Genomic DNA, 15,901 nt, shown 5'->3' on the forward strand with positions numbered 1-15,901 from the left:
AAAGAATAAAAGTATTATTATTATTATTATTATTATTATTGCTGTTGTTGTTGTTAATTAGACACAATGTTGAACGGAGGGGAGAAAAAAAAAATGACCCGTCCGTATACGCGAACAACGGCGCGTCAGCTTGTTTTAAGTAGATAAGATCCGAGTTTGGTCAGACGCGGTCGTCATCGTAGTGATGCACTTTTCACACGGCGCGTAATTCCTCGTCAAACAACTGTATAATGAGGACCACTCGTATACTTAATACTCATGTATGATGCAAGGTATTGGAGAGAAAGTGAGAATTAAAGGACAAACCTGCGTGACGGGGTCCTTCATGATGAGAACGTCGGTGACGGTGCCAAACATGCCAAAGTACTCGCGCAGCTTTTCACTGCTCGTCTGCCAGGAGAGCCCGCCGACAAAGAGCTTACCCGGGGCCGGATCACCGTTGGGCGTACTCCTGCCTGAGCTGCTTGAGTGGCTGCCGTTTATCGGCACCAAACTGTTGTGGTACTCGTGCTCGATTCCCGTCCCGTTGGCAGCCGCCGCTGCCGCGGCCGCCGCAGCTGCGGCTGCTGCTGCTGCCGCTGCCTCCATGCCCGTGCTAAAACAAAAACAACATTTTTCGTTTCTTGCGTTTTGTTTACTCCGATATTATCATTATTATTATTATTATTATTATTATTATTATTATAATATTATTATTATTGTTATTTTTTTTTTTTTCCTTATGGAGTACATCATTATTTATATTATTACTTGAAAAAACTTTTTGACGATTTTTATTCTTTCGTTTCAGCTTATACCGCTGATAGCCGTAACCTGCTTCGCTGTTTCCCTCGTACCCTTGGTCGTGTGGATCAAGAATTTTCGAATGAACATCGACATCCGGTAAGTCATTCTACGAGTTTTTTTTTTATCCTTAAATTTTATGATCTAAACGCGTTGTTCGAGTTAAAAAAATTCGAGGTTTTAGCATCAACTTCCATATTATATAGGCCACTGATGTTATTGAACACATTTTATATTTGTGGTCAATTAATTTTAAACTTTACTTCAGCCCTTTCGTACCAATCTCTTGAAAGAAGAAAAATATTTTAGTTTAGTAGAACTCAATAATCATTGATCAACCCAACTTCCAGTGAAATTCATAAATTGTTGAAAAATCACCATTAGGTACACGTTACTCATCACCCTTTGGTTTGCAAAGTCAACAGTGTAGCTAAAAATGTATTATATACAGCGATATTAACGACGATAGCCCGGTATACATCAATAATTAACGAACCCATTGCCCAAAACCTCGATCAGTTCTGCTAAACAAACACATAACATTAGTCGGATAGGGCGAGCCTACCGGCAAATATATCCCCGCACCATCATATCATCCTGCGTGTTTTCTTTCGCCGAAGCCTGAAAAACATTGTATGTTAACTTTGGATAAGCCTCGAGTCTCGAAAATACGTTGGCACAACGTGGACTCTTTACTCTAAAATCCACATGTATGAAAAAGCGATTATATGACGAAAATGTGAATTTAAAGTTTCAGCAACAAATCACCGCCCCGCTACGAGATGACGACTCATCCTGGGTTCTTTGACCTGCGCGAGCCTCGTAGCCTCAAGGTGAGCGAAAAATCAACTAGTGTACGTGTGTACCAACCCAATAACCCCCGCACGCACGCACGGACGCACCCCCTTACCACGGCCACGGACATTGAACGCGTATCGGGTCCTGTGTATAGGTATAAAGTTGGGCAGGGGTGTGCGTATGCGTTTATATTATACCACGTTGGGCAGGAAACAATACAGCTAACGCATACCCGATCTGAGCTTCCCTCCCCGGGCCTCCTCCTGCCCTATCTACGAGCGAGGACGGCCCAACCCATATGCAAGGCATCGCGACATATAAAGTAGGCGAAGTAGGAACCAAACGACCCCTCGCCCCCTCCTGGCTAATAGAAAGGAGCCAAGGCGCGGACGTGCACCGCCGGAATACAAGGAGTGGAAGGAAGAAAAGCCGGACGAGGGAGGGAGCGGAGCTCGCGCGAGGGTGGAGAGAGAGAGAGAGAGCGCGTGCCGCTAGCGGATCAATATACTCGCCCTGTCCTTCTCTCGGGGGGGGGGCGGAGGGGGGTAGAGGAAGTCTAGGGGGACCGTATAGGGGTTGGTTACTCGGTGCGCGGGCGCGGCGGGTGGTCGCTGTCTCTCTCTTCATCCATCTATCCATCCATCCATCCCTTCGAGGCTCGCACATACGTGCATAAGACAGAGTCGTCACGGTGGTGGTAGTAATGGTTAATGGTGGTGGTGGAGGCGCGTCGAGCGCTACGCAGTGCCGTCGCACGGGAAGCTCGAGCGGCCGCTCTCGGTAGTCCTTGCGCGAGCGCCCGACTAGCATCAACACGACTATTATTGCTACTGCTGCTGCGACTACTCATCCGCGTATGATTTAATTATATTATCGTAGGTATTGGGTGTTCCTCGTTCGGGTGTCGCGTCGGCTTTGTCCGGGTCCGTAACGAGATTTACGTAACGTTATAGGAGAGCGCGTGTGACAGGCATCGTTATCACCGAAGAAAGAGGCACCGATAGGTAACAATGTAACGCAACGCAACACCAAGAGAGAAAAAAAGAAGAAAAAAAGAAAAAAAAAAAAAAAAAAAACCCTGAAGACGAGCAGAGGGCGTGTGCGACGTCGGGGATATTGTCCTGTCACAGCAGTACGCCTTGTTCGAGTTACTGGTGTGATGGGACATTGTCCTCGGCTCGTGCAACTTCAACAACTTCAGCGCAGGAGCAACGACCAGCCAGTATACTTCTCTTAATGAAGATGACGGTACGGTACAGTACACGGTTTAGGTATACATATATACACGGTACGGGGGCACAAGTGAGTATGCGGGTGCGTGCAAGTGTATGTAACGACAAAAAGAGAGCGAGAGAGAAAGAGAGAGAGACGTCGGTTACTGTAACTCGATCATCGTGTTGCGGGGTAACCGTGACGGGTCGTATACCTCAACGTCGCATAGTGCACTGTCCACCCACCGATAGATCTCTCTCTCTCTCTCTCTCTCTCTCTCTCTCTCTCTCTCTCTCTCTCTTACAGAGAGCTACACACTTGATGAGAGACATACCTCTGCACCATGCAGAAGCAAGGGAGAAGCAAAGGGAAGCGAATCCCGAAGGGAAAAGAGGCAACGGGGTGGGGGCGTTCGATGCTGCAGTGTGGCCGTTGAATACGATCGGCCATATATATATATATATATATATATATATATATATATAAAAGAGACGAAGAAGAGCTTGGCTTTGGAGATACACCTAGCTGTGTATACATATATGGAGAAGGGGAGTTGGTTGAAAGCCGGTGCCGCGGTTGTGACATCAGGGGCGGGGTGCTCCGCGGAACGTACACCGCGTTGCCGTGTGCATCTTGTGACGTAAAACCAAAAATAATCGAGGTGGAGGCGATACATCGATTAATCATGACCCTCGGCACCGGAGCACCACACAAGAAAAATAATAATAATAATAATAATAATAGCATTAATTGACACCACGTATACCGAATCGTGGATGAGAGTGCGCGCGCACTTGGCGAGGATTACATCCAATCTGTATATAATACCTATACGTTCGATTTGATAGCGGTAACTCTGCCGTATATATATATATATATATATATATATATATATACCATCATCGGAAAGTATAGGCCCTATACGTATGTGTGCGCACAAGTACGCGTAATATGAATAGGGTATATACGTAAAGGGCGCCGAAGAAAATCCCCGAGAGGCAGCAGCATAGTCACGAGTGATGTGGGTGCGTGCGCCGTAGAACCAGAACTCAAAGAGGGAGCAGAGCATATAGGAGGAGAACGGAGATGAGAAAAAGAGAGTAAGCGAGATTAGGGCGCGACGGGCGAAATCGCGGCCAGCACGAACGGCGCGTCCGTAGAAATATACGGTGCTCGTGCATCGGTCGATAAAGGCGCGGCTTGCCAGCCAGTGGCACCACCACTGCCACCTTTCCCCCTCTCTCGCTCTCTGTTCTGTTCTGCTGTGTGCTGTACATGTCCGAAGGAGAGAGAGAGAGAGAGAGAGAGCTATAGGAGAGGGAGGGGAGGGTGACTATCTACCTTCACAACCGGGCACGAGAGAAGTCACGCACAACATCTCCGAGGGATGGCCCAATTTGCACTCCTGAAGTATAATTTGTACAAGTATTTGTATAAGTCCGTCGACTCCCGTGAAGCGAGAACAAAGTATTTCATCACGTGTACTCGCGTGCACTACTTCCGTTTGCGACTCTTCTGGTTCATCAACTCGATTTATGTAATTTTTTTGCCCATCGAGATATCGGTCAGACGATTAAGTACCTTTCGATCGAGCCGACACTACGGAACCCCGACTTGCGGAAAAGCACACGTACACGTATACGTATACATTATAATACAATGAATATTGCCCAGAAACACGGTGCCGCTGTACTTATCACGAAAAGAGAGAAATTGCACAAATGATCCATTGACAGCGAGACGCGTGTTACCGCCAACTTGTACGTACCTATATAATATATATATATATATATATAATTCACTATATTGTATCTACACGCTGCACCCTGGGTACTTGGCAAGCGCTGTATACACCCATGTACCGATAAGAATCGATGGCCGGCTGCTTTTAGCTGGAATAATCGGGTCATGTTTCTTCGATTCAGTCAAGGCTATGTAGGATATGATATGCTATGGAGCGGCTGGTGTCTTTGACCTCTTGTGGGCGCGCAAGACAATGTAACGTCGTATGAATTACTGGTCGAGGGTGTGAGTTTGGGAAAATGGGGGAAAACACCGCGAGCTGGTTCACAAATAGGCCGTTTTCTCCCTAGGTATATGTATATTACATATAATTATACAGACGCAGGCTGATCGATCACCCGTAGATATCGATACTGGACAGGGTGATGGAAAAGGCTGTGTAACGCAATTTTTTTTTTTTTTTTCATGCACAGATGGTTTCGTCAGTTTTTGTACTCGTACAAATGATGAACGAGAAAAAAAAAGGAGAGGGACAGAAAGAACGTGTTAGACAGTTGTTGTTGTGCGCAGCTGCAAAGTTTTGGCTCATCACGGATGTACCTATAATATACGACGTGGCCGAAGCTATCGATTGCTGAAACGAAGTAAGCGCGGGGCAAAGGAAAAAAAAAAAAAAACACCAATACTTGTACGCGAGAGAACCGAATGAAAAATAAAATGTAAGCACCCATCCCAGCTACTGTAAGGTTTTTCCACATTCTCGGACACACGACGTACATTTTTGTCAGTGAGTGTTAGATGTGTTGATTATACTTGGTAATCCGGTTTTGTTATCCATGGGGAAAGCCATGAGATTTTCGTTCTCAAAATCTGAGCGCGTTAAACAAAAACGGCAGACGAGTACGCTGCTGAGCCAAAATAATTGCGATAGCAACAGCAGAGGAGTAATCGTAAAGACATCACGAGGGAAAGAAAGAGGTTTCTTTCAGCTGGGAGCCAGCGATTTACAGCCGCGGCTAGTGCCGAATGAAAAGAGGACCGAGATGGGGTGTACGCGCACAGCCATAGAAACGCGCCTGCGTACATTTGCAGGGGGGTGAGAACTATGGTGCAGGTCACCGCGGTCAGATGTCGGCACCAGGAACGCTGGGGAAGGGGTGGCTTTTACCCCCTTTTCTGTCCTCTCGATAAATATATATGTTTATGCATGCGTGGCCAGTAGAGGCAGCAACACACCACTCCTAATTCTACTGTACTGTGTATTATACAGTGACAGTGGCAATGACACCACATATAGTTACCTGACACGCGCCAAATCCACCTACACACTATTATCCGTACTATATACGAACATCCACGCATTAGTGCGTCAAAGGATATGTAGGATTTTTATTCATTTACTCTTATTAATTGCTTATTTTTTATTTCTAACGCGCGCACGCGTGTGTGCGTGTCATCTGGTCTTATTGGGGAGCGAGGCTGTGCAAATGACAACGGGGGAAGGAAAATATCAAGCGATGGACATATACTCTCTCCTTACTATGTGGAGAGGACAAGTACGAGGGGAGTGTGGGCACAAAAAAAAAGAAAATAATATAAAATAAAATAAAAGGGAGAGTTAAATCACAAATTGCACATTTCAAGCGCAGGATTGCGACGGTTTTCTTTTCTTCGATGCGTATCGGTGACGACGAGAGGAGTGGAAGGATTATGTGTATTTTGGGCTATCATCTGTAGGGGCTTGCAAAATATATGAAGGTGTACAGTAGACCTGGACTGACTAGAGGAGTTCTACGATAGCTTGATGGTTTTTTATTCTTCCACATTTTTTTATCAAGTTAGCTGCAGATGGTGTGTGATTGGACGATTAATTTTGTACCATACCAGGAGAATTTTTTACATTTTATGGGCATTGTTTTCACAAATTGTCATGCTGAAATAAATGTAGATCGATTCATTAGGTCAAGTTACTTATGACAAATCAAGAATACGATTCCGGTCTGAAACAGTAGAAACAAATCTTCGAGTAGATAAAGATCGTCCTTTCATTCACAAACAACCTTGTTGATAACTGTTAATTTATCATGTGTAATAAGATATAATAATGTAAGATTTTTAATAATAAATTATTTTGGTTATGTTTGGGCGTCTCTCCTTACTTTTACAATAACAAATATCTCTACTAGCAGACTTGGAAAGACTTTTTGTATTTGTCACTATTTTCAATGCATAAAATTTTTTCTAGAAAATTTTTTTCAAACATCGTGTTATAAGTACTAATTAAAAATATTTGTTAGCACAGTACATTACACTTTTGACAAAAAATATAAATTGAAAAGGATCAATGCCCAAGTCTACCTACCAGCTAATAAATTTTTTACAAACTTTTTTCTAAAAGCTGTTTATTTTAATTTGTAGTTTTTTCGCTAACAATAAGCCTCGAAAAATGCATGATATATTTGATTATTGAAAAAAAACATCGGTTAATCATTATAAGCTTTTCTTGAATAAAAAAATTTTTTTAGTTACACAAAAAATATAGGGAAGTATTTTAAAAGGCCTACTTTGATGTTTCAAATGCATTTTCTTAGTATACTGTAATAGTATGATTTATATGATTTTTTTATATCATTGTAACTTACAACAGCAACGAAAGCCTTAAATGTGTTTACAAGCGCCGTAATGCGTTTTCTACAAAACTCGAGTTTCTTAACTATTCTTTTTACACCTTTTTTAATATCAGTTAAGTAAAATGATTAAAGATGGTGAATTTTACTTTTAGCAATTCACAAGTACGTAACTAAGATAACAAATTTTAAACTGCTCTGAAAAACACAAACTTGACTAAAATTTACGGGTATTAAAGTATACCTAAGTTTCAATGTATCAGTAATGGGGTAAAAACTATTTTTTTCAAGGTGTTAAAATTCAAGTACTTGCTCGCATGAAATGCGTTTTAAAAACGTAATAAATTGTTGATGTAAATCGTTAAAATGCTTATTAGAGTAAATGTCCCTTGGTCATCATAGTTCAACATATCCATCAAGTGGTAGCTTTCCCGGAAATTATAATTGTTTAGCGGCACGTGTAGAGCTGTTGTTACTCGTTTGTCAGACAACCCTAACTACTGTGCATGCTGTTATTAAATATTTATCAAATGGAAAAAGATAATTAAGTCACACCAACTATTGATAAAGTAGAACGTAGTGTGGTAACATACATCTTCTACATTATCGGCTGCGAATACCATCAGCTAATACAGAAGCTATCTGCTGATATGCTTGAAACATCAAAATGACTGTTACAGTAAGACTTATTCATTTATTTCCACAGATAACAAAATAAATAATTTTTTTTTATTTATTTGAAGTATCCGTTTGTACAAAGTTGTAAAAACTGTGAATTTAATGAAAAATCAATACAAGTGAGAAGTACAAAAAATTCTTTGATTCTAAAATGAAAACGTTCGTTGTCATGATTCCAAAAACCTTTTCTTTCCAACAGTACCTAATTGAATGGGCAATCAAAATGCATTAGAATTCCGTAACAATCAATCCGAGACAATGCAACTGAAAAATAAGTACTCTTGAAAAAAATACGAATGGACACTAATCATCTCATGATCTCATCTCAACCCACACAAGGATAAATAATATTAAAATATTGGTAGGCTAATAAATGTACCCTTTTAGAGGAGAACCATTATCGGGACGCTACTAACGTCATATTTACAGTAAGGGCGGATCGATGCTACGAAAATAGAGTATACATCAGGAGAATGCCTCTAATAAAAATTTGATTACGGCAAAGAGGATGAGTTAAGCTGATTTTAGGCGTATCGATCGTTTGCTAGTAAAATCATAATTTCAAACAGATGCATATCTGTACCCATTAGCAGCCGTGAATAAAAGTGAGACTGTATAAATTTGAGTTAATTCTCTCTACAAATGAAACTTAAATCTGGCCGACTGTGATTTTACTTTATTTTTGGTTTTCGGCTAATATCAGACACAAATGGGAGCATAATGTCATTGACGCAAATTTGATTCACTTTCGGGTTAGAGCTCGCACTGGTTCCCCGGTACTGGCAAACATACCGTCCATCATGAGTTCAACGAAGAATTTGTTACGCACAGTAGAAGTTTTCGATATTATAAGAAAAAAAATAAATAAAAAATGTAATAAAATCTTTCTAACTAGCGCCTACTCAAACAATCATTGACAAGAGCTGAAAATGTTTGATTGAATTTGTTTCATTCAACATTTTCATGGTATAATCAGAAAGCAGAAAGAGATCTCATGTGACTAAATGTTTTTTTTTTGCATTGACAAAAAAAAAAAAAAAAAAAAAAAAAAAAAAAAAAAAAAAAAAAAAAAATGTGTGATGTTGAGGGGAGAGAGACATTACCTGCGCAAAGTCTGGCTCGTAGATAGACGCAAGTAGTAGAAGAGGGAAGGAGGAGAGCCGCTGCTCTCATATAGAGCCACTCTAATGACGGACGTCATAGAGATTTGGCTAGGCCATTTAAGTAGTGCACGCGCGCGTGCGTGAATCTCTCATCATCACCATGCACCCGGGAGGGCTAGTAGTAGCCGGCGACGCAAACGACGACGCCTCGAATAGTAGCAGTGGCATTGGCCTGCATTAGCGGCAGACGTTTGCTTATCTCTCGGTGGTGCGGGCGGTGGTAGCTTCCAGCATGATGGGAACCACATGCGGATTTCGCGCTTATGGTGGTTTCGTGGTTGTGGCACTGTCGTCGCTGCTCCCGTTCTAACAAAGAGGACGCTACTCCTCGACAATAGCCCTGCTTTTTCTTCTTCCGTTTGCTTTTGCTCCTCGTTTCCGTGATCGCCATCATCGTCCTGTTTGGCCAGATCCTACGAAATACCACATCACAACAAAAAGCTAACGAGATACAAAGACTTAGTACGATTATACCTCGTCATTGCGCTTTTACGTCCAATCGTTTGCTTATCTCGTCTTTTCATGTGCGTGTGTGTGTTTATTCATTTCAACAATATTATTATACACTTTGCAAACACTAAATTCGCCACAGCAACTATGTTTTGTTATAATAGTTATATACTGGTATGAATAATAATAGTAGTCATACTGCTGCTTATACATCGTGCAATGCCAACAATTCTGTTAAGATACGTTATATCAATTATGTACTGTTATTATTATTATTATTATTATTATTATTATTATTATTATTCTCATTATTATTTTCAAATGAATAATATTATGTGTTTTTACTTTTGCTCAAACTGTAGAACAACAATATACGATACCTAATAATTACCATCAAATCAAATCTAAAGATTTACCAAGTGCGTATATATATATCGACAAATCTTATTAAGTATATAAAATAATAATAACAATGATAATGATAATAATTAAATAGTAGTAAGTAGTGGTAACAATGTTAGAGTTACGAATACCGTTTATACACATAAATATATATATATACATGGAGATTGTGTACAGCATAGAAAAAACCTCTGGTTATAAATAAAGAGTTGTACAGTATACCTTAATCTATATTAAGCAAGATACAAAAATTGTTACCAAAAGAAGAGCGATAAGGTAGAGAATAAGAAAAAATAAAATTACGAAGTTATGAGTATAAGGTGAATGGTACGATAAAACAACAAAAAGCAGAGCGATCAACCACAGAGCTACTAAAATTTTACTGTTCGTCAGCACCGTGAATTTTTTTAATATAAAACGCAGTTTTGCGCATGACAATGCAGAGATACTTATGAATAAAGAAAAAAAAAAAAAAAAAAAAAAAAAAAAAAAAAAAAAAAAACTAGCCACGCACTCTCAATAATAAAGCACCGCAGCGTCAAAAAAACATAAACCTAGAGAAGCCCGTCATCAGAACCTCGACTCGCTTTCTTGCGACTGTCATTATTCCTCCTCTTCCTCGGCTTCGCAGCGCGATTCTGGCTATACGATCTCTCGAGGCCTTTCTCTCTCAACCCAGCGCCATCCTACTCTTCCTCCTTCCTTTTTATCTCGTATATATACTCTATTTTTTTTTTTTTTTTTTTTTTTTTTCGTACTCGCCTGTTCTCTATCTCACTCTCTCTCGCCATCGGTGCAGGAGCTTTCCTTTTTCACCTCCAGTTTCCCCCCCCCCCCCCCCCACTGCGGCACAGACAACTGCGTTACTTCCCAAGTCTGCATCTTGGCGCTTTTTATCCCTTGCATCTCCCTCTTGCCTCTTTCACTCTCGCGAGCGCAGGCCTTACGAGCCTGGTAAGCGGACTCGTTTTGCCGTATCAAAAATCGCGACTCCGCTTCTTGGCTCGCCTGTCTGCCTTGCTTGGCCAAGCAGAGAACTCAAGCTCGATTGGCCTAGGAGAACTCGCGCGTCTGTACAAATCTATGCTGGGCACATGCACGTGCACAGACGAGCGTAATACTTTGGCATCACACCATGTATTATTATATTTGTGCAGTATAGGTATTGTACCATCAAGGCAATCTTTGAATTTGACTGTTAATAAAATTGTGAGTAAAAGTTTTTGGAACCGTAACGTGGTAGCTTAATACGCAGTAAACATTTTTTAATGCTATTCGACAACAGCAAACGAGAGAGAGAGAGCCCAATGACCCCGGAGGGACTGTATCGCTGTTCTATTATAAAAAACCTACTTTGCGTTACGTGTACTTTATACCTATCTACAAGTACAAGCGGAGCATGCCAAATTGCGCTGTTATTTACGAGGTTATTTATATTGCATTATATACCCTACGTGCAGGTAAATTTTTTCGATTCTCAAAAACGAGAAAAGAGGGGATTGATCGAAGGGTGTTATGCCAAACCCGAGAAACAAACTTTGCTTTGAGAGATTAGGTCGGTCAGTTGTGGCGGTTTTTTTTTTAATTAAGATTCACGCCATCATCAAAGTAAAATGTATACACCTACATTATATACACAAAAGTGAGACAAAAATCTCTTACAAGACGGCGAGTCTCGTTTGTTTGATCCCGAGATGGATCCAAAAGCCATTGTCGCGCACTAGGTACTTGCAATACCGTATCAAACATCCAACGTGATTTAAAGCAACGAAAAACACTAGCTTTGCCTTCCGATGATCCGATCCGTGACACCAGATAAATGCGGCTCCTTTCAATTGCAAAGAATAGCCAGTCCAAGAGCATTAGAAAGTTGGTCCCGATCGATGTCGAACAAAAGAAACAGAAGGCGACGAGATAATCTCCGTGGGCACTATGAGACGCAGATCTCAGCCTTTTCATCCCTCTTTCGTCCGGATTCACTTGCAAGAAAGAAAATGTCGTTTTTTACCACCCACCGATCCTTGTTATTTCCGTTTTATCTGCAGGCGTTACGATAATAACCCCTTATATGTACTATTCGAGGTACTATTTTCCAATGCCCAATCCAAGTAAATTCTGGTAACTCCATGCCGATGTCTTGTAAGTAAACTCAAATCACCTTTCGTCAGTTAACCCCCTCCGTGAGATAACAAACCTACGGTAACAAAGCACACATACTTCAAGGTATTTTATATTTTGCCTCCACGAACCATGAGAGCTGACGCATCACAAGCAGAAGCAATGAAAAAAAAAAAGGAAAGTACGTCGCGGTGCGCGTGAAATCGGCTATAATGAGAGCATTATATTTCCGGATGAGTGAACGAGCCGAGGCCGCCCGAAATTGAGACTTGTTTTGCGAGCACATCGGCTTGGGAGGGAAGAAGAAATCTGTAGTGTACAACAGCAGCAGCAGCGTAGGCGGAGGGGGTGAGGGAGCCGATGTTTTCATCCGAAAGCTTCGGAGACGCACGCGTGCGATAGTCTGTACAACACACCCTCTGGCCGATCCGGTGTTGTAATGTCACTCGTCCTATCAGGGGTACCGTGAAAAATGAATTCGACCTCCTCCACTACCTTCCCCGAGAACCGCTGACACGGTGAATCTGAGATTGAGCATTTTTTCCCCTTCCCGTGGGAGCGGGGCGAAAATTGATTCCTTCGTAGAGAGGAGACAGTCAATTCCGTCGAAAGCAGGAGCTAGATTGGCCGGATTAATAAATGTTGGACGTGTAGGTGTGTGACATACAGTGCCTACCTATATAATATATACTGCAAGTCTAGAGAAGAAAGGACCAGGGGGTGGGTCGTGGAGTCGGATTGGGAACTATACTGCCGGTGGGCCATTTAACGGAGCCAGCTCTGATTACCGGAGAGCTCGAGGAGGCGGAGCGAGGAAAGCTCTTTTCTCGGGTAAAATACCCTTACAGTTCGGGTTCTCGTTGTCTTTTGTCCGGGGGAGCCGTTAAGGAGGACGAGTCATATAGTCGATTTTTCGCGGTGATTGCTTGAGCTCTGCAAAGTAGAGCGATAGATTTCAGCGCTGATGCGCCGTCCGAACATTACCTTCAGATACCACCTAGGCTGGCAAGTTTTTTTTCTAATTTAAAAAATTTTTCAAGTCATTCGACGACTTTCTAGTTCATTCAAGCGAGACATTGGAGATGAAAAAAAAAAGTTTGTGCGAGTCTCGTGAAAGTTGACCAACTCCGTGACAATGGATTCTTTTTTTTTTTTTTTTTTTTACTTCAATAGTCAAGAAAAACGTCACACAATCACTTTAGGAACAGCAATACCAGACTTGGGCACAATTATATTTTATGGATTTTGGAAACACTTGAGCCAAAAATTCTTTTATTTACTACTACTAACAAATCGTTTATGGAAAAAATTATTTCCCCATCAGTCAAGTCCAACACTCATTTCATGTATTAAATACTTGGACTTTTTTTATTTTATTTTTTTCTTCAAATTGTAATACATTGGTTTTTTTTAGGATATCCATACTTCGCTCTACTTTCGAGCAAAAATTTATATTAAAAAAAAAGTAAAAAAGCATTTGTGTCCAAGTCAGAGCTCAAGTCTAGTCGTATACACACCATGACATGATTACAGTCGTTACACACGAGCGTATGATTGTACCTGTGAACAGAAATAACGCGAGGTGGTGGTATACGTACAAAGGCACAAGGAGAACGCGAGAAACCCTAGTAAACCGCGAGACCGGGAAAGCCTACAACGACAGCATTAGATTACAGCGGCGGGAGCTTTCGGGGTTTCCGGATCGTCCTTGCTGTGGCTTCTAACGACGTAATTCGATTTGACCATCGTCTCTGGCGTATCAGAGCCACTTTCGCAAACGCACACACTCCACACATTGCCAGCAAAGTGAATTATTTGACCTCATCGTCTACGCATGTTATACACATGTGTATGTAAAATAATACACAACTTACTTTACTAAATGCCGGGAAATTTTTTTTTTTTTTATTATCCCTCGTACTACTTCTTCTTCGACAAGTCCTTGTACCAATAATCGGGTATCGAGTGCGCGTGCGCTGCGACAGGTGCGACAAAGATTTTACGAACCCGTACGTATGTACTTCCTTTGTTTCACGTTTGGCTTATCAAGTTACGTGAGAGGAAGCCTGACTAGGGTGGCCCGAAGCCTAAAAATGTATTATGCATGGACACACAAACACGACTTTACATATGGTCAGCAAAAGTGATCCGATTATCCACGCAAGGTTCGATATGGGATTGTTATGTTTTCGCGAGGATAAAGCCATATATTAAGGTTATCACCCCGCATATCGTGCGTATATAAGCTTTCCGGGAGTGACAGCTCGCTGGATCGTTTTTCTTTTCAATTTCTATTTCCATCCTCGATATCGATCACCCGTTGATCAAGTTTCGAAACTATGGGGCGTTGTTACCGAATCCCACGTGACAGCTAAAAATAATAACAGCAGGCAAAAGTTCACGTCGAAAGTTTTCGCCAGCATTTATAAATCTGGACTCGGCGACATCAATACAGGTACAGGTATGGCAGCGAGTTTTTATCGAAACGCAACAGTACGGGTTGTACAAGAATTTGTCAGAAAGAGCTTAAGGCGCTTCTACGAAGAAGATATAGAGGTAGAAAGGCGGCACAGAGAAGGTTTTCGAGAGACATCGATTACATCGGGCCCAGGAGACACTAAGCGGCTTATATACTGCTTATGCACTCTCTCTAGCGCAACTCGCATGCACAGAGTATACGCGCATATAATATATAGTATACCTGAACCGCTCGAGGTTGGATTTTCAATTTGACAAGTCGATGACAAGTTGGGCACTTTGAATGATGCATACTCTAATCGGGGGACTTTTCACTTGCTGTGGATCCATCAACCTCTCGCAGTGTGTGCAGTGTATCGCCTCCCGTTGACAACATGGAAGATCTAAACGATATTTTTTTGGATGGGATTTAGAACGTCAGAGTGAATTTCGGGAGTGTATTTTTCCCCGTAAAAATTTGTTATTAAATTCAAGGAAAAGTAAAACACAATCGAGATTTTATTTTTAGACGTCCAAAGGCAATCACAGTCTAATTTATAGTCCTTCTTTCCTCTCCAATTCAGATGTACAAATTATAATGAACACGAATCGACTTTAGGACATATTTCCGCTTGAATTTTTTTTTCTCTCTTCCCACGGGGATGCCGCAGTAAAGTCCTCAATCCAATGTTGAATTTTGTTCGCGAGCACCTTGCCTCGTTGAGTCTGACATGCCGAGATCGAGGGCAAACCGTCAAACTGTGCACGGGAACTTGCTGATTGTATTCGAGTGCGGGCGTATTGTCCCGTTACAAAACAAGGATTTTTTGATAAAATATTAAAACGTATATAGATTTTAATTGGATCAAAGAACCCAATACTCCCTATTGGTATTAACACTCGTGTGTTTGCACGGATTGATGGTGGAAGTAAACGAAACGCTCTCTCTCTCTATCTCTCTCTATTATTGTTTTTTTTTCTCCTCTTCCTCATCATTCACCTTGATGGGGGCCTCCACAATTTTTCAGCATTTTGTTATTTCCATGTACATGTACACTCGGATTTTATACTTTGCAGTTCGTGAAAACGTACGAGTGGCAGCCATCGATACACCTGGACAATAGGTACCGGCTGATGCGGGGCGAGCAGATGCTGGACGCCAACGGGATGCCGACCGAGAATATCGGCAAGGACGAGACCGGCCACGTCATCGAGTGTCCCCCACCAAAATAACGTTACCGCTGCTACTGTTAATCAATGATTATTCGAACGTTCAAAAATTGTGGCACCAAACTTTTGATAATTTGCAAAACACCAGAATAAAAGAACAGTCGGTGTGCACGTAATATACGCCCGGATGGTTGTATAATCGATATCTCGCGAGTAGGTAACCAGAGTATGTGCCTGTAACCAGGGATGTATACAGCAGGTTACAGATACGTGTATTATACTTGTGCGCGCACCGCTCGT

At 41.7% G+C, this 15,901-nt stretch overlaps 1 protein-coding gene across 3 annotated transcripts in view; it reads right to left on the bottom strand.

The window, feature by feature from the left end:
- The window catches only part of msi (RNA-binding protein musashi), a 79,118-nt gene that overhangs the window by 4,496 nt on the left and 58,721 nt on the right, over positions 1-15,901 (bottom strand). For 2 of the 3 annotated variants that reach the window (XM_089590158.1, XM_089590159.1), the window contains exon 3: positions 307-595. In XM_089590158.1, the coding sequence (XP_089446284.1) occupies positions 307-595 (289 nt within the window). Of the gene's footprint in view, positions 1-306; positions 596-8,944; positions 9,418-15,901 lie in introns of all 3 variants that reach the window. The other variant, XM_089590157.1, reaches the window with a different exon arrangement.

This window comes from Copidosoma floridanum, unplaced genomic scaffold, assembly GCF_036245765.1.
Source record: "Copidosoma floridanum isolate Cflo_tuat_1 unplaced genomic scaffold, Cflo_Japanese_pri ptg000012l, whole genome shotgun sequence".
Taxonomy (NCBI): domain Eukaryota; kingdom Metazoa; phylum Arthropoda; class Insecta; order Hymenoptera; family Encyrtidae; genus Copidosoma; species Copidosoma floridanum.